General features: G+C 39.3%; 1 protein-coding gene across 19 annotated transcripts; it reads left to right on the top strand.

Annotated features, from left to right (window-relative positions):
• The first annotated feature begins 1044 nt into the window (after nucleotides 1-1044).
• On the top strand, nucleotides 1045-24436 carry wupA (wings up A). Of its 19 annotated transcripts, none has more exons than XM_012371819.2 (10): nucleotides 1045-1175; nucleotides 3911-3954; nucleotides 7288-7305; nucleotides 7912-8040; nucleotides 9503-9626; nucleotides 13004-13104; nucleotides 19817-19860; nucleotides 20003-20144; nucleotides 23079-23096; nucleotides 23840-24436. In XM_012371819.2, exons 2-10 carry the CDS (start codon nucleotides 3940-3942, stop codon nucleotides 23921-23923), a joined length of 675 nt encoding a protein of 224 aa, XP_012227242.2. In that variant the 5' UTR covers nucleotides 1045-1175; nucleotides 3911-3939; the 3' UTR covers nucleotides 23924-24436. The 19 variants fall into 19 exon arrangements, with proteins under 19 accessions (XP_012227242.2, XP_012227240.2, XP_012227247.2 ...); XM_012371817.2 differs by lacking the exon at nucleotides 13004-13104 and adding an exon at nucleotides 11952-12052; XM_012371816.2 differs by lacking the exon at nucleotides 13004-13104 and adding an exon at nucleotides 10293-10393 and having other exon boundaries at nucleotides 1052-1175.
• Nucleotides 24437-25143: the final 707 nt, after the last annotated feature.

Genomic DNA, 25143 nt, shown 5'->3' with positions numbered 1-25143 from the left:
CACGTGAGCAAATATAGCTATTTACTATTATCATCAATATAATGATATTGATGATAATAGTATTTTCGCGCATAACACAAATATCATTGAATAATAGTTCATATGTAACCGGACGCTATTAATGTTCAAATAATCATTATACATAAATGGCATTAAAATGGATTATATGCCGATATCTATAAAGGCAGCGTTAGACCAACATTAGCACCGATACTTTGTATGTAATTAATGTTACGGGAATGAGTCATGTTTGGCAGCTTTTAGATAGAGAATGTTTCACGAGTCCTTCATATATAGCACACACGCAACTTCTGCTTTCGGGCCAAGAGCTTCATTGAAATACGACGATGACATTACGCCGATACGATTGTATTACGTTGGAGCGTGTCGACGTTTCCGTCACCGTTACCGCGTTTAGTGCCAAACAGCTGCAAGCGCGAGAAATTCAGATGGTGCCGATAATATCTCAGTTTTCCTCCACGGAGCTGCGAACGGGACATTAATAATTTTTAACAGATTCAAGGCATATATAGCAAGACTAAAATAATTGTCGCATTAATAGAAATAAATATATCATGCGTATTTATAAATCTTGTAAACATGCTAATATATTATTTTCTATATTCAGTATAAATAAATGTTTCCTTGAAGTTACATCTATGTGTTAAGAAAAATTTGCCTTTGCACAGATGTGTAAAGAGAAATCGGTGTCATCGCTTTACGAATAGATGGGCTATCAAAAATTACTTTGTTTCGAAATTTCACTGATGATAGTACACGATCAAATATTGTTCTTTGATAACCGCGGCGTAATTAGCGGTGTGCCAGGGCGAACAAAGTTCAAGATTGCCTCGTTCTCGTCTCATAACAGCGATGGTGATACGGTAAGTTAGATCAGAAGAAGACGAGAAGACGAGCGAGCTTAGCGAGCTTTAGCGACGTACCAAGCGGACCCGGCTCCGTTTTCAGTTTCCGATTATTTTTGGCAGCAAGCAGAGCGGGCAGAGCTCTCGCCTAAAAATGCTTATGACCAATAGAGTGCCGCCATTGGTCGTGCCGTGCCACGTGAACGGCCTACGGTGGAGGTCTACGAAGTCGACTAAGTAACCACGATGGCACAGTCAGCTGCCTAAGGTCCGGTTGGCCAGTCGCAGCCAGCGAGCTTTCTCCACAAGGTAAGCCCATCTCCTGCGGTCTCCGCGGTTCTCCGTTGTCCTCGCCGTTATCGCGAGAGTGTCCTGGAAAATGTCGACCGTCCCGCGTTCTCCAGGGTTGGACCTGAAAAATCATCGGATAAGAGACAGAAAGATGGAAGACTCGCGATCTTTTCAAAGAGTGAGTCTTTGCTCTCGAAAGGCTTCGATGTTCGGGAAGAACCTCGTTGAGAAGTTTTTACATTCTATCGAGTGTCAGTGAGACGAGTGGCTGCACGAGAGATACTTTTCAAGGATGTGACGGTTAATCCGCACAAGCATCCCGAGATAGTGACGGATCGGCGATCATCGACGAGCAATCGATCGTTTCGAAAGTGATGCAAAGTTTTGAAAGTGATGGACGACTTCTTCCGTTGATCGATCCAAATCGATGATTCCAGGCGTTTTCGGCAGATTTGTGCGCATTGATTGTAGATTTTTTTTTCATTACTTTCCTTATTACATTTCAATTTTTAGAAAAAAAGTTGTAGAAATTGATCTCCATCAATAATAATGTTGAAATTTATGTCAAATTTTTACGTCAATCTTTACTTGTCAGTTGCGAATTTTTTAATTAAAAAAATTGTGTTATATCCTCGTTTTTGCATAACAAAGTACACGTAAAATACAGTTTCTTTTAAGCGATCGCCCTTTTTGAAGTGTCTTGCATAGTTTAATGAGATTTAGCAAGTTGTCTATTTTTACGGTGCGGTTTGCCTCTTTGACATCGGAGACGGCACACGCCTCTGAAAGTTTCGATGTGGTAGGACGTGTCTTAGAATGGTGCGAGCAAGAGGAAATCTATACTTAGCGAAGGCGATCGCCCGTTAAAAATATAAAAGGAGTCGCTGCAGCATGTCGTACAAACGATTAATGATCGAACGGATAAAAATTTGATTAACACAGTTTTCATAAAGTTTCGATTTCGATTCACAATATCTTACCAATATTAACAAATAATTATGTCAACGTATTTCATATTTATTTCGTATTAATAAGTATATCAACGTTATTCATGGTGCAAGAAACAGGATTTTAAAATTATATTCCAATTATATTCAATCTCTTTTTGCAGCAATTATAGAACACTAAAATGTGCAGAAATTTAAATAAAGAACATAATATATAAAAAATAATTATTAATATTTAGAGAAATATTTAAAAAAATATATATTATAATTCGTAGAAAACATTGCTGACTAAGCATTTATCAACAATTTTTATATTCCCAAGTTACTCAATTATACTGTACATTATTTGAATTTTAACTTTAATTAATAATTAATAATCAATAATTATTAATTATTAATTATTAATTATTAATTAATAATATTAAAGTCATTCTTAATTAATTAATTAATAATTGTAATTAATAATTATTAAAGATAAATGATTATTTTATGCAATAATAAAACAGAAAAGGAAGGAAGAGAGATTTATAAAGAATTTATGTATACACGCGCAGCATGGTACTAATGGCATCTTGTTCTACCATTGTCGGGCGTTTGTTACAAACGTTACGCTATATTTTGCCTGTATCTTGTAACTGTAATGCTTCTAAGTATTTTCGGAATGCGAAATGTCGCTGTAGAGACAAGTACAATCTATCTTCTTGAATGTTTCGGAGCTGCGACAACGAGCTCGTCGTTGGCCGCGGTGCAAGTGCCGCTAAATGCGCAATTGTTATCTCCGTAACCGAATTGCACAATTTCGGTTGCGCGCACAGAAGTTTACCTATATAAGTTATCTGTTTTGAAACTTTGTTGTCTCCCGCTTTGTGCCTGGCGGAAAGCGAGCTGATATTCCACATTGCGCGGTCTCGGACTAATAACAGGAATCGTGCGTCGCGTTGATACGCGCGATATTCTCCCTCAGCTGTAACGCGGATCTGTTTCGAATAAAATGTCATAGCGTAAATAACGCGACAGGTTGACGCGTATATATTCGTCGGCGAAAGCTTCTCTCGCGCAGCAGCGCGGCGTGCGCGATTTTGTTTATCCGTTCGTCTCGCCGTTTCGACATCGAATCTAGTTGAATCCGCCGACGATGGGATATACCGGATCGTTGCATCCAAATTTGGATCGCCGACGTACTCCAACGTCTCGACGACGCGCGGCGCGGAAAGTGGAGGGGGGGACGGCCGGCGTCTATTTTCGCGCGCCGGATATTCTACACCGTCGTCGCGCGCACACGTTCGCGCTTGATGCGTTAGGCGGTGAAATCCACGCACGTAACGACGTGATTTATCGACTCCGCGAGGGCGAATTGATCGTATTTATCGAGAAAGATAGACGTGGTGACGATAAATTTTCGTCAGACCCCGCTCTATATTATTTCAGTCGCACGCAGCGTGAACGCGATTACGCGGACATCCGCGAGAGTTTACATCTAACATTGACGTCATTCCGTCATTATTTTCGTCCGCTCCATTTGTAACTGGCGCGTGTATTACAAAAGCGTGAAAGCGTCTCTACGTATGTTAACAAGCAAATATGCATATGCAAAAACTTCATATATAGCTCCCGCGCAACCTTGTACCGCGCACTGTGGTTTGCAGGCGCGTTTATTGCGCTTGCTTATGCACGCCCCTATTTATTTTAACGAGCAGGGTGCCGATGGTACGCGCTATTAATAGCGTGTACGCCGGTATGCCGAGAGATTTTCATCACTGTATGTGCATGCCAATAAAAAATGTATCCTTCTGCGACTTTTTCTAGGTAGACGCGTGTAACAAGCAGCCACCACCATGGCGGACGATGAGGTCAGGTGTGTATTCTACTCCGGATTCTTTTTTAATATGCGCCTCTTGTTCTTATTATTTAAAAGAGCTTATTATTTAAAAAAGCAACGGTCGAGAGGGAACCACAGCAGTTTCCGCGAAACCGCATACCGGATAGTCCTTAACATTACATTTTCTTTTCCATATTGCATCATTCGTGAATACGTTTTACGACGTTGCTGACCTTCAAACTTGGACGGGAAACGCCGAAACATCTACGCGTCCTACTGTTGACCCGCGCAGTAAAATTAGCATTACTATTGAAAGGTATGCATCGTTTGTGCTTTTTGTGATTCTGTGAGAGACCGCTAGCATAAACCGTAGTTTTAGCAAAAAAAAAAAAAAAAATAGTATAGATCTTGTCAATAAAAATAGAATAATGAGATTCTATTGAATGTTCTATCCTTTGATTTGAGTTATCGAAAAGTGTATTTGATTCACTTCAATCGCAGCAAATATTTAAAATTAATTTATTAATTTCACAATTTTTAAATTATTTTAATAAATCAAAATTGAAATTATATCAAACTGCAGTTTTATGTAATGTAATAATATTCCAACGTAAAAAATTCAGTATCAAATACACGTTTCAATGAATAAATCATTTTCCTACAACGTTATACTTCTACGGTATCAAGCTTTTATGTGCAAAGCTCCGACCGTCGAGGGCTCGAACAGACCGAGCCTCGTTTTTTCTCCCACAGTGGCATTTTCAAGCAGCTTATAGTAGCAGATATAGATGGTGGTCAAGGATGAACCACACAGTTTGTGCGCCCTGAAAAAGATTTATATGCTACGTAGAATGACGAGGCGATCATAGAAGCTCGCTCCTCGTTACGATTATCCTTCGTTCTGCCTTTCTTTCGCGCAAGAAACCTTCCACGATGTAGCACGGCACTCCCTTCCTCCTCCTCCTCCTCCTCCTTCTCCTCCTCCTCCAATATCCTACTTGATCGTTTCACTCTCCGCCCTTCTTTCATTTTTCATCGGTAGCTTAGCACAAATTTTATTTCTAATATCGCGGGTCGCATTTCGCGCGTTGAAACAAACTTCTTGAAAAATCTTGAAAAGAAATTTTAGTTCCATAATTTTAGTGACAGCTATATTCAAGTTCTTAAATAAGCAATAGATCTTCCATAAAGTTCTTTATCTTGATGATTACGTCATCATTCCTGCGTAATGTCCACCTTGCGGACGACAATTCTTCGTTTACGCGATGGGATAGAGTTTTCCTTCGTCTAATGAAGCCAATTTGCGCGTCGTGAACCACAAATGTAAAAGTTAATGAAGGTTTTTGGTCTCGCGCGGCGGAGAATATATATTCCGCGAATTTCACCGTAAAATTTCCGCTCTGCAGAAACGGGAAATGGAACTGGTCGTATTACGACCGACATGTCCGTTGTCTCCGTTATATGCTCCGCGACCCGACTTTTTGCCTGATTTATCGTCACACTCTCGTCCTTATTTCGGCATTATTTAACGCGCTCCTCGTCGCGGATCTCTTCTCCTTACTTTATGTCTGCTCTTTCTTGCCATTCGAGCGAGCTATTTGTCACTCGCGTTATCCTTAGAAGAACAAAATCTTTCCAGATTTTCAATTGCAGATTCACGTCCGGAAAGATTCGTTTTCTCCTTGATTTGTCGATCTCCGTAGTAATTTATATCTCATTTTGTATTTTACCGCTGCCGTCTTTTTTCCTGTCTTTCCAGCTCGATCTTCCGTTTTTCTTCCGCCTTTCCCGGGCCATATTCGTAAAACGGTCTATCCTTTCATCGTGATTCGAATCCTTTCGCTCACGATGGCACGAAGAAGTTTTGTCTTTGAGACGCGAAAATACTTGATATTTGTCAGTGTACATTGTGAAGTGAAACTCGGCGCGAGTGCACTCAATAGAAATGTCATCTATCGAAGATCGGTTAGAAAACTTCCATTTACTGATTAAAACTGTTATATGAACACAGCGTCGCAGGTTCGTTTATTCGAAGTCGCAAAGCGCTGGCTTCAAAATGTGGACGCGGAAAACGTTTCGCTTACACAAACTTTCTATTGATAATTACGAAGTTAGCATTATACTGTATCACTTCAAGTGTAAAGTTCGAGTTATTTCAGTTTCATCGTTGTTTAAACTGTGTAGAATGCTACAAGTTCCTAACAACCGCGTCTTCAAAAATAAAGATAATAAAAGGCGCGACAAATTCAGAAAAAGACGTTTTGTAATTTTAACGATTTTAACAGTTTTAAATATCAAGTCATTACTATTCATATAATATTATAAAATATTTATTAACTTGATTAATTAATACTACTCGTTAAGTAATTTATTACGTCACCGTGAGCGAAGATCCAACAGCTCCCTCGTGAATGTACTTTTGCTTTTTCTTCAATTAAAGTTAATTGGAGAACCATCGTAGTTAAAAGTAGAACTCTCAAGAACGAGCATCATAGACAAATGTATAAAGCAATCAGACAGACTTGGGGTAAAGTAGATACAAAACTCGTGTAAAGAATGATTTCTGCCTTTCAGCGTGGAACGCCCTTTGTAACGTCGCATACCCTTATAATGCTTTATTTTCCTCTCATTATAAATGTATTAGTGTGTAATGTTTCTTATTTAACAACACACATGCAGTTTCGCAGCGTGCGCCACGCTTTACATTTTTATCGAGTAAAAAAAAGCTTTAAAAATGCAAATAATTTTTTTTTGTTATAATCATTTTTCGCGATGCGTGGTCGTCAATTATTAATAGCGACACAGCCGCGCTGTTGCCCAACGACGTTTCTCGCGATGTCAAGGTTTAAAGTCGTGCTATAAAAATTCGTTGCTTCAGCGCGACCACAAATATTATTTTTATCATCGATTTTGTCGGTCGTTTGAAATCTGCGCAGCTTACAGAGGATGCAGAGCTAACGGCCGGCCGGAGTGCGCGCGTAACGTCATAAGCGGGACACAGCAGTTTGGCGTAAAACGATATTACAAGATGCTCGCTCCGGACATTGTGTTGTAGCGCTTAACGGCGACAAAGTTATATCACTTAAGACAGACTCCATTAGCTCTGCATTGCTATGAAACACGTGAAAACATGGTCGCTACGCTAATGCTTTGTAAGGTATTACTTGATGGCGAAATCTGGAACACTAGAGACGTAATCTCTCCTTCGCCGTCTCTCTTGTCCGCCTCCTCTTCCATTGCCGTTGAGAAATATCCTTTTACATAGTCGAAAGGATCGCGCTGTAAAAAGTGTTTCAGGTATCGCGTACATGCGACCGAGGACACAGAGCGTACTAACGAGAAATTTTCTCTCTCTCTTTTGCAGAGGAAGCGCATCGAGGATGTACGTAAGAGAGGAAACTAGCTATGAACGTAGAGTCGTTTCTTAAAAGACGACCACTTACCAGGCGGATGAAAGGAATCCTTTCGTCGGAACAGAGAACTTACGCGCATTTTATTACAGAACGGAATTCAAATATACTTTTAATTAATTATATTAATTTTGCGAAAGAAATCAAAAACAGCGGTAATATTTTTTCATGCAGAATAGAAATATGTAATCAGTCTGCCTAGTTTTTTTACGTTTACATTTTTATATGCTAGAGAATGAAAAATTTTACTAACAGTAGTATAAGATAAGGCAACATTCTTTATAATGCTAGAATTAATATCCCAGTAGAGTTATTGTTCTTTTTTAAATTTTTATTTAGAAAAATTGATACCGTAGCAACTGTTTTTTTTCTTTTCTTTTTTTTTTTGTAAATGCAGCTGTTTCAATTTAAGACTCGCGGAAAAAGTTTAGTTCAAAAAGCAGAAGAACGGGAGTGCGAAAAATGTTAGATGAGTTTGTATTGCGCAACACTTTTCGAATTCGCGTTGCACCTCCGCGAGGCGCTTCGGGGCTTTTTCAGATGAGATGTTTTAAGGGAGTTTCGCCCGAAAAATGTAGGAAAAGAAGAGGAAACAGGCGGAGACCGAGAGGAAGAGGGCGGAGGTCCGCGCCCGCCTCGAAGAGGCTTCCAAAGCCAAGAAGGCGAAGAAGGGTTTCATGACCCCCGACAGGAAGAAGAAGCTTAGGGTAAGTCTATGGACGGCTTTTTACTTCTTTCTCTTCGAAATTTCGTCGCGCGACGACACGGAAGTTTTCGAACTCTCGCGGGATATCCTCTTTAAAAACCCCGTTTGCGGTAAGTCGCGCGAATCCTTCGTCATATTTCACTTTACCGTTAAACGAAACAGTATTCTCCGCGTTAATTCAACGCCGCGTTACTTTTTTCAAAAGTACGTTTCATGTTACATCAATACTTTTGCCATCAGGCATTCATTATCGATATAACCAAGTCGAGCTTCCCGTTTTCGATTTACCTTATTGCTTCATCGCATGCCATAATCCTCCCCCGGCCGCTGCACGAGCCTCCGAATAATATCGCGGTAATCCTCTTTGCCTCCTTTGTGCCGAATCTCTCGCGAAATATTTCCCGCAACGGCCACATCCAATTCTCTATTACTTTCTCTTATTCTCCTCGCTCCCCTCGTCGTCCCGGCGTTCTGTTTTCCAGCCGCCGCCGCCGCCACCGCCGCCGCCGCCGCCGCTGCGGAGCGTCCGAGACTTTCCCAACTTTATCTCGCCTTTTTATCTTTACTTTATGGACCCGTCTCACGGTCGCCACTCTGTTTCCATCGTCGCGCAGCATTCTCCAGAACATCCACGCGCCTCTCCGTCCCCGCTGCCCCTCTTCATGCACCGTCGCAAACGTTCGCAGTTGCAGTACATAAAGTTTCCCGTGTGTATATGCAGATTACCTCTTGGAGAATCTTTCCGCGTTTGCCGGTCCAGCGGAATGTTATTTTCCCGTAAATCCACCTTCTTTCCTTCCGCTATGTCAATATTTGTGATCCACCGAATTCTAAACGACGTTATTTCGCCCGCTGACCGGAAGAGAGAGGCGTTAGCCGCGGGCTTAAATTATTATTTCATGAGTAAGCGATGGAGATATTGTTTCCTTGAGTCAAACGTCGTAATTATTCTTCTCTCCGTTAACGTTAATGAATCGATAAATACTGGCGCTGACGAGTTTTCAATAAATATGTTGTTACATTTATAGATGACATTAGCTCGTATTAATTCATTTCCATTTGGCCTTTCCTCTGTTGTTATATGACGCATATTTATAGAGTTACAAGAGTTAATTGCACGTATAATATTGCATTCAAGTATATTTATTTTAATAGTTATTTAAACATATAATTAATCAAGCGTATAATGGCCGATTTTATATTTATTAAATTAGATTAAGCACAATAATAATATAATCCGCATCATCGCGTGCAATTTAAATTGTTCATACAGTTTGTAGCAGTAGGCTACTGGTGTTCCGGACTTAAATTTAAATTTCCATTTAAATTACGTCAATTTCATGCCATTAGAAACCGATTCGTCGGCAAATCGCGTAAATACATTGTGCGGAACTTTTCTCGCTTGCTTACGAAATGTTTTTCCTTCCTGTCGCAAATCTCACGAATCTGTCGTATATCTACAGTTGCTGTTGCGTAAGAAAGCTGCCGAGGAATTGAAAAAGGAGCAGGAAAGAAAAGCAGCCGAGAGGAGGCGTATAATCGAGGAACGCTGCGGAAAGCCGAAGAATGTCGATGACGCCAATGAAGGTACTTTGCTTCGTTACGTAATCTTACAAGAAACTATCGCGCGCGCGAGAGTCGTGTTTAGGCCAAATATATTCGGCAAAGTATAGTTCGTCTACTTCTCCCTGAGCTATAAATTCCAACAGTAAACTATTTTACCACATCTCAATATTAATTTCGGTTAGCGACGAGGATTATTATACAGGAACAATGCATTCAAAAAATTGATATAATATCAATTAATCAACATTTTGAACAATTTTTGGGAATTTCTTACATCTGTGTTATAGTCTGTCTTTCATTGAGCAAACGTAAAGTTGCATCTATCTAGAAAAAATTTTCTTCAGCGCAGTAATTGATCGTTCGCAATATTCATCTTTAGTTACACAGGCCGGAATTTTGTTTAGCCTTATTGCATTTCTCGTCGTGTTTCATCAATTTCTTTGCAGATTGCTGTTTACTCAATTTTCTTTTCCGAGATAGAAAACGCGTCAAAGGTACAGTAATTGGTACGCGATTTTCAAGATTAGACTCTTATAATGCAAGGGTTCTCAAAATATTCTCGAATTCCCCGGCAAAGAAACTCGATAGAGCACAAATATACATTTTCAGACGATCCGAACGCGTGAATCGCACGTGCGCGTTTTCATTTTGTTTTACATATTTATTTATTTCTGATGGGCTACACAGATACCATAAAGCGCGTGCTGCGCGAGTACCACAATAGGATCACGGCATTGGAGGATAAAAAATTTGACATCGAGTATGTTGTTAAGAAGAAGGATTTCGAGGTACTTTTTGAGAGAGCAACAGTTGCGAGAACGTTTACGCGACGTGCAGAATAATAACGCGGCACTCACACGACACTGTAACGATACTCAATGTTGTTGCACTTGTGTAACGCACCAATCTCCGCCCGGTTGCATATTCGCGCATGATGACGATGAACATAATTAGTTTTGGCAGAGAGGCCGGCATCGCGGGATTGCTGATTGCACAATTTTACAACACGCCGACTATGTTTGGAAGACGACGGTCGATAACGTCTCGACTTAATCAACGGCTTATAGTAAAAATAGCATGAAAAACGATTACGTAACTAAAAAATAATGAAAGAAATAGAGACAATTAAATTTGTCAAAAGATTAGTAAGATCGATGAAGTTTTTGATTTGTTATAAGACTTAGGGAGCATTAAAACGACTTTCCTCTTTAATTTTCGCGAAAGGGTTTACGAGTTCGGCTCGTCGAGACTATTTTCATCAACCGACGAGCCGATGAATAATCGTTATTGAGCAACTTCGCAAATGATTAACGGCTCTTCGCTGAAACTTGAATCGTTCGTCGTAGCTTCCGTTTTGCAGTCGGGCGAGAGAGACACGAGCTTCGCATTATTTCGTCGCACCGTTTTCCATTCACACTTTTCTTTTCTTTTTGTTCTACGTCTACGTAACACACGACACTGCCGTCGATTTTCTGGGCTCAGTGTCCGCACCTTGTTTTTCTTCGCATTAACGTGCGCGCGATGTCTTTTTACTGTCTTCAATCTCTCTGCTCTCTTCGTTTAATTCTGTCACGAAATCTCTGTCGAACTTAATGGTAATCTAAAAACTTTGGATTATTCGCATTTTGACTATTGTGTTAATACGGCTTGTGACTACTCACTTTATTCTCACACGAAGCGCGTCAGAATAACAGAATAACATCACTTCTGAAAACATATGTTAGGTGTCCGATTATGATAAATTATTATATATCGCTTCACAACGTGCACTATTATTTTCTTTCTACTCATTTTTTCTACTCTTAAAAAAAAAAAAAACCGCATATCGTCTGATGCTTGTTTCAATTGTGGAAATTTGTATTTCTATTATTTCCTACTATGGCATTATTTTCGATCTATCGCGCGAATGTCTATGTATCTATATTATCATTCCTGGACTCGAGAGATTGTTTCAAATTTCGCAGTGGTGCTCAAGCTCGAAAGTCATTCCAGACGATTTGAGAGCTCGCTTTCATCGCTCGAAACTTGAAACAGTCTTTCACGCCACTGCAGGACAGCACACTTCGTAACAATTTGATCTAGCTTCCACACCAGTTTCACTCCTAGACTCGTTCCCACCCTCATACTTCATCCATCGTTCGCTCAAGTCATCTGCGCGAGACAGACTTCGTACTTGTTCGCAAAGTTACGATAACATCCGTTACAACATGTAGCAATATATACGGTGACGTAAAAGAAAAAAAAAAACAAGGTAAAATCACGAGCGCAACAGACACTTGGAACTTGCCTCTTGTGTCTGCTGTCTGTGAAATTACATTTTTCAAGGAGTAACTTGAATTTCAACAGCTAGCGTGAAGTCCATTCTGAACCAGTATCATAAGAGGATCAACATTCTCGAGGGGGAGAAGTACGACCTTGAGTACGAAGTCGCCAAGAAGGATATGGAGGTCGAAAAAGTTTTTTCGTGACAAACAAAAGAGCGCGACGCTGCGATTAACGCCAATACCAATTACCTCTTTTTCTGTTCGTTTTTCTTTTTTTTTCTCTCTCTCTCTCTCTGTCTTTTTTTTCCACGCGCGAAGCACATCTCGCTGTATCTAGCGACTGTTCCGATTTGCATACTTATAAGCTATCCGTAATAATAATTAGGCGTAGACGCGTCGAGGCTGAGTATTCACCTAGCAGCAGCTCTAACGTAGTATCCCACGCGACTTGTAGAATCGCTCAACGTAGATCTGTCTCACAATCAGTAATATAATTTTCTCGCAGGCGCCATGAGTAGACAGAATTTTGTTCAATTATTTGCGAGTAGGCATCACCCGACTGAAAACCTTTCAACGCCCCCGTATTTCTCACCCTTCCCCACAATTTCCTCCCGTCGAATTTCCCCATTTCCGTTACTCCCGTGTCAGGTTAACGATCACGCAATTGTCAGCTTCGTGCTTCTCGCTTCCAACGCGAAAGACTCATTTCTTTTCTATCTCTCCTTATGATAATTACATTTCCTCACGAATGATCCTTCGTACTATTAACGTAAGACATCACAAAAAATCGCAGATCGTCAAATACGCACATTATTTCTTTATCGTTAAGCATGAATTTATCTAAAATAAATTATTACAAAGCAAGTTGTTGATATTGATATTTTAAAAATAATTATCGTATCAATGTCAATGAATTGAATCGATAAATCGAACAGCATTTCAAATTTAATATTTTTTATTATATCGTAATTATCACAATACAATTCTTTTTCTTATTTTTAAAAATACATATAATTCCAGGACTATATTATAATCAATCGCGAGTTAATTTTTAAGAGCCGACGGCAGGGAATGACAAAACACTCAGTGGACTCAATTTTGCCTTTTTTCTCCATTAACTTTTTGTTCTTTTAGCCGAGCTGCAGACGATCTGTTCGGCATATTGGAACAGACTATACTCACTCGAGGGCGATAAGTATGACCTCGAGAGGCAAATTAAGTTGAAAGAGTTCGAGGTAATTACGATCGGCTTGCCTAAAGACGAAAGAGCCTGTCGAGTCACCTGCATAGATTATTTTTGTCCAGTCCCCATCACCCCTCTTATCCACGTGATTTTTTAACTCCGCCACCACGTGCTTGACCGAGCGACACCCTTGGTCGAACGGTTTTCGAAGGCGTTTCTGGTTGACGGGTCTTTGAACCTTCGGTTCGAGCACGTTTGCACGTCTCTTAGATAGGGAAATGTTCGCGAGACACTAATGTTCCAAACTCTCGATGAGACTTTGAGGACAGTTTGACGGAACGTAACCAACATTAACTGCATTCGCTGCAATGGACCTAACGTCCTTTTGTTTCTATTTTTACTTGCGTCCGTTGCAGCCGCGGTGTTACTTCGTGTTACTTCGACGAGACTAGATCGTATCGAAGAGAGTATTCGCGAGCATGAGAAACGTAAGCAATCTCGTTTTCACTTAATCTGTCGTCTTGTTCGATCGTTTTAACAATATGGACTTTAGATATAGAAAAATGTAAAAAAAACGAGCAACGGTGGATAATTAGCTTAGCAACGAGCAGTTTGTAGGTACTCGTGCGATATCGCTAACACGACGTCGTCGTGTCGGGTGATTTTCCCTTATTTTTCCATTCACGCCACTTCCGATCACGTTCAGGATAGTCCGGGACGTGCGAATGGTCGAGGGATCGAAGTCTCGAAGGTGTTCAGTCGAGGCCGCGGCGGCGCCGTGTATCCTCGTGATGCACTCGTAAAGCCGACGGAACAGAACAATCTCTCCAATTTCACGGAGAGGAAAAGATTTCCGAGCGCATCGCGCGCCGAAGGAAACACCTCTGATTTTTCCCAATGTGCCGCGCGATTAGGCATTCGAGTGCCGCGCAACTTTTATTACCGCGCACGCGAAGCGAGAGAGGGACCGCCAATTTACTCGAGTCGGAAGGATTTCGGAAGTTTTGCTTATTACGCGATCAAGGTTTCTCTCATTGAGATTCCAACAACGTTCGCAGTACAGTATTAGTATTCGGCCCGCGCGGTTTATATTCTCTGCTAAAATATGTAAAGCTGGATTCAGTTAGCTTCTATATAGAACGAAAGGAATTATCGTATCTCTCGCTCGTGTAATAGGTTTATTTATTTTAGATACGATAATGCAATTTCGTGTTGCAGATTGCAAATGTACATCGCTCGTGTAATAAATTTATTTATTTCAGAAATGATAATGCAATTATTGCAAATATAGATTTCCGAAAATTTTTAATGATTATTTATAAAATATTTTGTAACTTTATCATTTGGAAAGTTTTTAATAAATTTTTATTACATCTTTAGCTATTTATTATATTAATATTTTGCAATTTTATTATTTTTTGGAGAATCAAGTTTTACAAATTCATGCCACATTACAACGCAATGTTATTTAATTCTGTGAAAATTTGGTAATTGAATATGATTATTTCAACGAGTTTCATTTTTCCGCGATACGAGATTCGTAAATGATCCTAACACATCGCGCGAGATCGGTCACGCGCTGTCTGTCCCTCGCTCCGTCTGTAGCCCATCGCTGTCAGAAAAGCAAACATATCGAAAAACCAAAGATTTCTGAGAGACTCTCCGTATTCTTTGTAGTGGAGTTGAAGCAGATTTGCCACATGTATCACGAACGCGTCTACCTTTGTGAGGGTCAGAAGTGGGATTTGGAGCGTGAAGTTCGGAAAAGGGACTACGAGGTACAGGAAAAGTGACAAAAAAAAATGCAGCGACAACGGCGAACAATGCGAGGAGAAAGAGAGCAACCATCAAATCGCACGTCTCTTTTGATCATTTCCCCCCGCCGGCCCCCGCGTATCAAACAAGGGCATTACCCTTTCTCACCCCGTCTCTCTCTTCGCGTTGTCTCTCGTTTTCCGACTACACTTCCCCTCTTCTGTACATATGTTTCTCTTTCGATTGTTGTTCTCTCTCTTTCACGATGTTTTTTCTCGGAGAAAAACATTTGCGGCGCGAACGCAGATACGCTCCGGGGCGCGGACCGATGGGGAAAGTTCCCACGAAGGAGATGCGCACGGAAGAGTCTATCACAACAACATTTTGTCACCCCCCCACCCCTTGGATCTTTGTAATCTTGATCAGTCCTGTCTCGATGATATATAACCAACGATCCACGACAATCTGATTTTTTGAATGCGATCTTTTTGCGACGCTTAATGGACGAGCGCCGCGAACGACGGCGAGAGTTTTTCTCTTTTTCGCGTGTATATGAAGTGCCGCAACGGGAACCATTTTTGTCGGTCGCATATTTTTGCTCGATCTTTGTTTTCTCTTGCTCTCACTCTTTCTTTCTTTCTTTCTTTTTTTTTTTGTTTTGTCTCTCATCGCGTAACGTGCCGTGAACTTTCTCAACCCGCCTGTTCACTTCTGTACGTCTATCTTCGCTGTCTGGCTAAGCGCAACACTGTATCCACTCGCTCTCTTATAACGTGTCTACTTGTCACAAGTCTATACTGTCTCTCTATTATCTAACCATAACGCAAATATATCTCTCTGAGCTTTCTACTAACTCGCCAACAAAAAAGAAAAAAAAAAAAAACATTAAAAAAAAACAAGCTTCACTCTCGAGTCAGGGCTGGGCAAGCTTATAGAGAAGACGCCATTGTTGTGTTACTCTCGTAACTATATACTATACTCTCCTGCATATATTTTTCTCGAGTTTGCAGCATAACCGTCCACATATTGATTCATGCGATTGCCGATCGCAGATTGAGAACGTTAACGTTGCGTATCGCGCGCCGAGAAAAATAATCGTGAAACGAGAAGGGCGCACGATTTCGCAGTGATAGAAGCAGTTGCCCTAGATTTGTTGCCAAAAAAAAAAAAAAAAGTACGCTATCGAAGAAAGTACATCGCCCACGGGGATCATCGAAAGGGATCCCGCCTAGTCTCACGCGAGAACTAAACTGACACTGTGTGCCTGAGACTACGCGCGCGTGTGTGTGCGCGTGTGCGTGCGTGCGTGCGTAGATATGCGGTGCAAAATCAGAAAAGGAAATCGAAGAAAGAAACAATAGCAGATCGAGAAAACGATAATACATCGATTACGATGTCTTCCTCTTGTCTTTTTTTTCGTCTCTTGTCTATTTCACGTCTCTCTCTCTCTCTCTTTCTCTCTTTCTCTGTCTGTCTCTCTCTCTCTCTCTCTCTTTTGCTTATTCTGTCCCGTTGCCTTTAACACACAGCAGGAATATATCTCCGCCAAACCAATTTGCTTTATCGCATGCATGGCTTTTCTAACTAATAAACTGTTTAAGATGTGCGATATACATGCATAATGAACACGGGTTAATTAGCGCTGTTGAGCACGGTAACAGGATTATGAGAAAATGGGTGAATGGCTTCATTATTGTGTTGATTAATTTCATGTAATTGAGGATTTGATCGATCACTACCTGATATTTCGGAGCTCTACGTGATTAACGATAGATTCGCATTTTGCTGAATACCCGTTGCTGGAGTCATGTATCTCGTCACGCAAATTAATCGCTGCCAAACAGGCAATCCCGTTGTTATATTAATATATTTGGAGAACGTACATGCAATTAGATAATATTCACGAATAATAAAGTGACATAAATTACATTTCTTTCTTCTCGACTTTTTTTCTCGATCAAGACCGTTGCAAATCCGAAATTTATTCCACGATGATTATTTAAATACGAATTACTTGACGTCATGTCGGCTTTGAAAAAATGAAATATAGTAGTGTAACGTCAATCGCAGCAACATTTTAATTATCGCTGTGGAATAACTTGAGCGGTATACCGATTAAAAGCGCACGATAATAATGATTTATGAAAACGAAATGATTTGAAGTTTGCAACTAACAATACGAGCACTCGCCCGTCGCCAATTTTTTTATTAATCTCGTTCCGGTTCCGGCGATTAGAAAATGATAAATATTTTTTTACGACAAGCACCGCGAGTCGATCGAGTAAATGGCGCTTAATTCATGTTTATCGCCTACACTTTAGTAGTCACGCGATAAGAAGTATGGCACTTCATATTCGTCACGAAGAAAGAAAAATAAGCCACTTCTCGCGTCTCAATTGTTCTTATCTTATTTTTAATAGTAAGTAGCACCACGCAAACTTTTTTAATGCGATTTCTAACATTAAAAAAAAGAAAAACGTGATAAAGTACCCTCGCTACTTGCAAAATCATAAACGTTTTGCGATACTCGCAAGATCGCATCGAGAAAAGCATTACCTCGACGATGGGTACACAGATACTCGGCAAATCATTTTCGTTCGACTTCGGAAAACGATTATCGTATACGCCCTTCAGACGTCCCGAAAAGTCACAGAGTTGGTTGTCTCTTCCTGCCACGCTTTTCTTTTCTTCTACATTCTTAAAAACTCTCACAAAGGTGGACTGGCTCAAGAATGGATTAAAAGATCACGAGACCGAAGTGCCATGCTGTGAAAATCTTCAGACCGCAATCCTCCCCTCTTGTGTTTTCTTTTTGTTCGACTGATCGAACCCGCCCTCTCGCCCCTTCGATTGACCCTTGTGAGACGGACAGTAAATGTGTATATGGAATCGCGAGAGAGACGTTGGATTAAACACGTACAGGTGTCTACGGTGTCCTTAAAGCGAAACATAATTGATTTTGCACCGACTCGCACGCACCACCGTCTGTCAGTGTCCTCTTGTCATGGTGTTCAATTAGGCTGTAAATAGCGGGCTCCACTTGGCAGAACTCTGTTCTCCTTTCGCGACAAAATTTTTTGCAAACAAGAATAATCTGTTTTTCATCATTTTTGAGAACGCTACGTTCGCTGCAAATCCATAACCGATTTTGCTGAAAATTTTTGGTGTAAATAATTATGTGAATTTACAAAGTGTATTATGCATTTCCGGTAATGAATTTCTTGCAGTGTTTGAAACGATTTTAATTTATTCACATCGGTGCTTCGAAACCGTTTGTTATCTTGAAATAATTGGAGCGTGGTGTTATATTAACGTGTCGTTATTAAGCGAGTATAAAACAGTCAATGAAATCGACCGAGTATCGATTTCGAGGGTTTAGTTTCACGCTTCGAGTGAGAGGAACAGAGCTCTGGCAGTCTAGAAAACGGATTGTAGTGGATTTTGTAATTTTTTTCTCATCATCTACGGCGGACAAAAGGGCTGATCGCGACCAGCCAGTCCCCAGATTGGCCAGAATGAAATTCACACCCTATCGTACCCAATCCCTCACTTTCCTTTCTCCTTCTATCTTGTGTCGCTCCCACTTTCTCGTAATTTGCGCGAGGAGGAGAATAAGAAAAAAAAGAGGACAAAACGGTCGAACGTTTCCTACGAAGAAAAGAGGGGAATCCGACAAGTGGCTTTCAAACAAAGCCTCGCTCTTAAAGAAGTTCCGCAAAGGAAGAATAATCAATGTGTCACTCGTAAGAGCGATAAAAATATTTTCAGAAATGGAGACTTTATACGCTGACAACCACGGCGGTATAAATCGACTGGAAATTGCATTTAGATTTAATCTGTTCCGAGATTCTGCGTACGTAATGCAGCAAATTCGACGATTTTTCTACTCCTTGCATGAGTTTCTGCGACGGATTACACAGATATCCGTTCAATCCTTCGTGGAAATAATTCCACAATTTCTACTGTCAATCTGTTGCATATATATGTTTTCCATCAGATTTTAAAATACCTTGTTGCACAAATCATAAAAATTATTATTGTCATAACAATTTATGAAATTTCTTTCTATCGCTATAAAATTGTAATCCACGATGTTTTCAAATTCTACATATATTGTATTTTTTTCTTTCTTTTTTAATGCTAAAAAATAAACGGATAAAGTGATTTTAACCGCAATGTTTACATCATGACAGTTCTATGTGGACTATTATTTTATCGCGCAGTTATTATATTTATAATATATAAACTCTCTTATGGTAATTAAATTAAGAAATAGATTTTCATTTTTCACAAAACATATTTTTGGAAAATGTGTGCTACACGCAACACAAATTTCGTAATAGTGAGATTATTTCTCCGCAATAGTTCTTTTTTTGTTATTATTTATTATACAGTTTCGTTTACCTCCCCCTCCGTTTTCCCGTTATCCGCCTTCCATCGCGAAACCGCTCCTCTATTCCATCTCCGTCACCCGCTATCGCAGTTAATCTGCAAGCCAATTTACTGTCAATCTCGATTCGTCGAGTGGCTCGCCAACTGAATATCTGCGCGCTTGCTCAACATATGTAACTTTTCCTCTCTCTTTCTCTCTTGCCTGCTTTTGCCACGCAGGACGCATACTGATACGATTTGATTCGCTTGTTCGTTTTTTTTTTCGATTAACCGTTTGCGGCTGGATTGTCATGTCGTTCACGTGAGTACACTAATCCGCGTTTCATACGATGTTTCTTTGCAGTATACAAGAACCATTATTGTACAGCTTTCTTTTTCAAAAAACTTTCTTTTGTAAATATAAAAAATTAGATATCTAGAATACTTTGTATATTTGTTGTAAAATGTCATTATAATGAAATATTGTCGCATTGCAAATAAATATCACATTGTGCAATGGACATATTCGAGACCGTTGATTTTTTCCCTCTTTTATACATAAACACAAACGCGCATGAATAAATTATGCCACAATATCAAATGCCATGAATATTAATAGAAATATTCGATGCGTACAGATCTCGGACTTGAACAGCCAGGTCAATGATCTCCGAGGTAAATTGTAAGTATTCTCTTTTTCATATATCATAACATATCATATATCACAAAGAATTTAAATTAAAAACGAATTAAATCGACATAATTTCTCGTTAGAACAATCGAGACTCAAATATATTTTATCGTACAATATTCTCTTATCTTAGCATGAAACCGACCCTGAAGAAGGTATCTAAATACGAGAACAAGTTCGCCAAGCTCCAGAAGAAAGCCGCCGAGTTTAATTTCCGTAATCAACTGAAACAAGTCAAGAAGAAGGAATTCACCCTGGAGGAAGAGGACAAAGAGGTAAGGACGATCGTTATCGATAGAATTCGTCTAGGAGACGTGACTTTTTTCCGTAAAATTGTTTTTTTCTCTGCCCGTCAAAGATCTACTCAAGCGTTTTTTGAATTTATCAAAATGAGAACTTTGCAGGAATATAAATCAAAACTTTTTACTTTTATAATTTTTCCTACTTATCACGATAACATTTGATGTAATTTTTATTTCAAATTTATCACGTCCGTGCATCTTATATTTCTGCATATTGAATTTCGATTGATAAGTTCCTTGACAATTTTTGAGTTTTGCAATGGGACGCTCAATTTTTATGACAACGCGACGGGTAATCAGTGTAGTAGTATAGTCGGTGTTTTATCAGTGGAAACAGTTTTTGTGACCCTGGTTTTCTTTTTGTGTACAAAACCCAATTGGCAGGTTTTCTTCGTATTAGTAGTTTTTTGTCCATAATACGTGTCCAATTTAGGAGATTCGCGGCATGTGCTCTTGTTTGCATTTCGATATTATTACCATGAAATATTTATCATAATACATTTCCCCGGAGAGAAACACTATTTTATCAGCTAATTTGGAAACTAAATTTCCCGAAAACCTCGAACACAATAGATAATCGCGCAGTAATTAATCATCGGTTCATCGAACCGCGATACTTTCAGTTAAATATGCGTGGCTGTTGTCATTTCGAGACTACTGAATTTATGCGAAATCGATTGGCCGCAAAATGTATCGCGACACTCAATGACCGTAATAGTTTAAAGTTTAAACAATAAATATCGATTAGTAGACAAGTGCCTTTTCTCATATCACGCGACCGCGATCTCCTCAAAAGGACAGTCTGTAGATCTTTTCTCGTATATGTACGTATCTGTACTCGTGGTAGTAGTAGCAGTAGTTGATTAGGCAATTTGTGTTGTTCTTCACAGCCAAAGAAGTCGGAGAAAGCAGAATGGCAGACGAAGAAGTAGATTTAATATAAGAAAGTAAAACAGTATAAACGCAAAATATCAATAAAACATAAAGATTGTTACTACGAAAGGAAAAAAAAAAACATCGAGAATAAACGAAAAAGATAAAAAACTCCTATACACACGCATACATACATTCGAGGCGAATACACTAACATGATCATGTTTATATATTCGACTTAACACGTACGCGCGAAAATGAGCCGCGAAAAAGCGCATGAAAGAGAAGAGAAAACAAAAAAACAAACAAAAAAACACACAAATGCGTAAAAACGCGTAGTAGACTTTTGATACCGTTTCTATTGACGTCTCGCGTGTTCGCCAGCGCGTTTTCGCCGTCACGTTCGTTTGAATTGTTGGCAAACTAGTTCGTTAGCGCTACAGAACAAATTAACGAGTAAGGACTGAAAATTGCACAAACAGTCCTAGGAGTTAACCGATATATTTGATTATCCCTCTTCCCGGACTAGACGGTCGAAACGAGCGACATAGAGAGAAGCTGACCCTGCGTAAATATTCACATACTACTGTTACACATAAAGCGACAAGTTGTGGCAATAAACGAAGAAAGCGCACGTGAATAAGTCAGACTTTTCCTCGTGTGTATCCGATTCTTTTGTCACGATATCCCTCATCGGCAGATTTTTCCCCTGTTTTCTCCACACTTTTCCCTTATTTTTGCGGTTTAGTCTTTTTATTTCTGGTGTATTCGCCCGCTGCGACGGGTCACTTTTGATCTTTATTTTCTTTTCTATTTGTCTTTGCGCGTCTATTGGATACGAAACTCGATAACTCAAACTGACCCAATTCCCGATTCGTTCAACGTAATGGAAACGTGACGCTGTGTATGAGAATGTTAATGTGATCGCACTTTACGATATATTTTATGCAAAATCAGATACGATTTTCGTTCGGGCGTGCTCGTATTTCCTTGTCGTGTGATAAGAGAAATTCTTCTAGACGATGTTACGCGAGCGCGTATTTCAAATATTCGATAAGGAAAAAGGTCATGTGTTATCGAAGATCGTACCGTTCCTCTCTCTCTCGTAAAACTTCACTAATTTTCTTTCTCTGAAGCATCGTTTAATTTCTTTTATCTCATTTTTTTCCGACACGACGATTAGAGTACTGTTAAATTTGTTTTCCGTATTCGTATCCTTTTTTATCTCGCGTTTTCTCTATTTCCCATTTCACTTGACGTAATTTCGTAAAGATTTTCGCGATAGAGCGTAACCCGACGCGAACTAAATAAAATATAAGATTAAGAGGGGCACAAAAAGGTGAGAATGGCTTGTGAAGTATATTTGAAGCTCACAGTTCCACTTTTATTTCGTACATAATGGCAGAAGCGCTTTACTCACACATGCCTGCCCACTTCGCGTTTTTCTACTCTTCACTATCTAATTATACTGTTGCCTACCGTTCTTTCGCACACTCGCCTCGTTTATCTTCTTTTTACACGTGTTAATTGCCGCGCACTTTCCCACGCAAAATCGTTCGCCCGATAAATGTTTGTCGCGTGCTATGCAAAAGGTTAGAAAAAAAAAAAATATTAAATAGAAAAATACAAGCTCGCCTAAGAAAAAACAAACAAAATCTGAAACACTCACTCTAAAACTAAACTCGTTTGTTTACGCAATTGAAGCTCTTTCGCAGCTTGCCTTATTGCCATCAGTCGGCTGCCATGCTTCCAGGCTGTATATGTGTAGAATTTGTTGTCTGTTCACGGTCGAGCACGCACTTTGACGTCTCTTTCGTTATCTCTCAGTAATTTACGATATTTGCATAATAATATATAAAAAAAAAAGTTTCCACAATATTTTCCGTGATCAATATGCGTGTCGATCGCGATGTCGATCGTGCCTTACTTTCGTAAGCCACGAACGATGCGCTAAGTAAAATTTAATTGTACGCTTAATCAATGTCTACGTCTTATCTGTTGACTAATAATGTTGCTCTTGCATTATGTTTGCAGAACGCGTCAAAAGATAAGGTAAAATTTTAATAACCAACTTGTGGCTCGGCATGCTTGCGTAGGAGAGAATGATATAATGTGTGCGATAGATGAGAATAGATAGAAAAAGAAAATAGATAATTTGTGTGAGTGTGTGAAAGTGAGAGAATGGATAGAAGATAGGATAGAAGAGAAGCTTTTTCTCCGATTTTAACAGCTATTCAATGCAAATTTTACTTCAATAATTTGTTCCGCATTGTACTCGTGATTTTGTTTAGACGTCGGCATTTTCAGCAATGTTGCAAACCATTGTTTCATCACAATGTTTATTAATTTTTTTCCTTTTGTTATTTCGGGGATTGTTTTGTCGTTTTTTTTTTATTTTCATCAATAACCTGCACGGCTTTGTAGATATGTTCGGAGACCGAGCCATACCAGACGACGTTTTTTTCATAACGTTGAGAGAACTTTTTGGTAGTGAAAGACACGCGGAATTGGCGACCTCGGAAGCTGGACGAAAAAATTCGCAATTGAATGGTATATGGCAACGCGGTCCACCGACGGCCAACACGAAGCAATTTTTGTCTAGAACGTTTTCTCTTGATTTTTGGCATTCAGTTCTCCCGACTGAATAGCCCTTTCCGGAAATTTTGACCTCTCCATCTCAAGCACCGTCTGCCTGCTTTGCGAACGTTCACCCCGGCACTGCAGTGTGCGAGTCTAATTTCGAAACGTGTAACAAGATTCCCACTATCTGATGCAACATTTTCTCGATTTTGCAGAAGAAACCCGACTGGTCGAAGAAGGGCGAGGAAAAGAAGGTAAAGGAGGAAGAAGCGGCGCCACCGACACCGGTGGAAGCATGAGAGAATTGAAAATCTCGTTCACGATGTTCCTGAGAGAGACACAGGATCTGTCCGTCATCGTCAATAACCGCTCGATGCAGGAACTCCAAAGAACTTCCTCTATATTTTTTAACGATCTATTCATTAATTTAATGTGTCCTGTTCTGTCGTGAGTTGCACGCAAAAAAGAAAAAAAAAAACTTGCTCGTCTGTCTGTCTGTTATGATTGCTCGTACCATCCCAGATTGTATCGAAATTTTTTGACATGCAATATCCGATCTGTATCGCTATTCTACTCGTGTCTGTCCCATCTTTTTTATGGACGTGATGTATTTTTTTTATAATGGACCTTGTAAATCACCTTGTACAACTCTGTTGCGTGCAAGATCCACTAAAAAAAAATAAAATTTGTCTTTCTGCAACCGTTGCGAGGGGAGAGATGTAATTGTAAACAGAATAATGGGGGGAAATGTTACTTAAGATTTATTGTAAAGCAAAATATTTAACGATACTTAAAACCTCTGTATGTGATCATTTCTCTACGTTTTTTTTCATATTCCCTCTATCTTGTAACAATCTTTGTTTTAACCTATCATACGTATAACAAAAAATTATGTACGATGTACTTCATACACGATAGTAATTATTTATCGTTGTTTATGCATTTCTCATTATACAAACAATGCAGTAAAAAATTGACTAATTTATTGTTAGGAAAACGGATATTATTACGAAACATGAAATAACATCTGTTTAATAATTCATATATTCGTCATTTTTATATTTATTATAATCTAATTGAATATATATGATTCAAGTTAAAACAATAATAGTAACAATAAATTAAATGGAAATAGTATAAATTAATTAAAAATATTTAGTTTTTGCCTTTTTTTATTTTGGTAGTTTTTAACTGTAAAAATCATAAAATATTTTGGCGCAGCACAGTTAATATATTATATTTGTATAAAAAAATTTTCGAATATCTCCGGCCGTTACTACTGCATTGATCGATAAGAATAATGCCGAAAGCTTTTTAATTTGCAGCTAAGCCAATATTCAGAGATACGGTAGGTATGTCACTAACCGGATTTCGCTTCATAACCATTCGCTATTGAGTGACGTTTTCGACACTGCTTCATCACGTTCGCTATGAAACACATGCTCTTATATGCTCTGACATTTTTTATCTTTAGTGATTTATGGATTTATTCATTTCCCTCTGCTTTCGAGAAGTATTT

This window comes from Linepithema humile, chromosome 4, assembly GCF_040581485.1.
Source record: "Linepithema humile isolate Giens D197 chromosome 4, Lhum_UNIL_v1.0, whole genome shotgun sequence".
Classification (NCBI taxonomy): Eukaryota; Metazoa; Arthropoda; class Insecta; order Hymenoptera; family Formicidae; genus Linepithema; species Linepithema humile.
The sequence above is the reverse complement of the archived record's forward strand: the minus strand, read 5'-3'. Positions and strand labels throughout refer to the sequence as shown.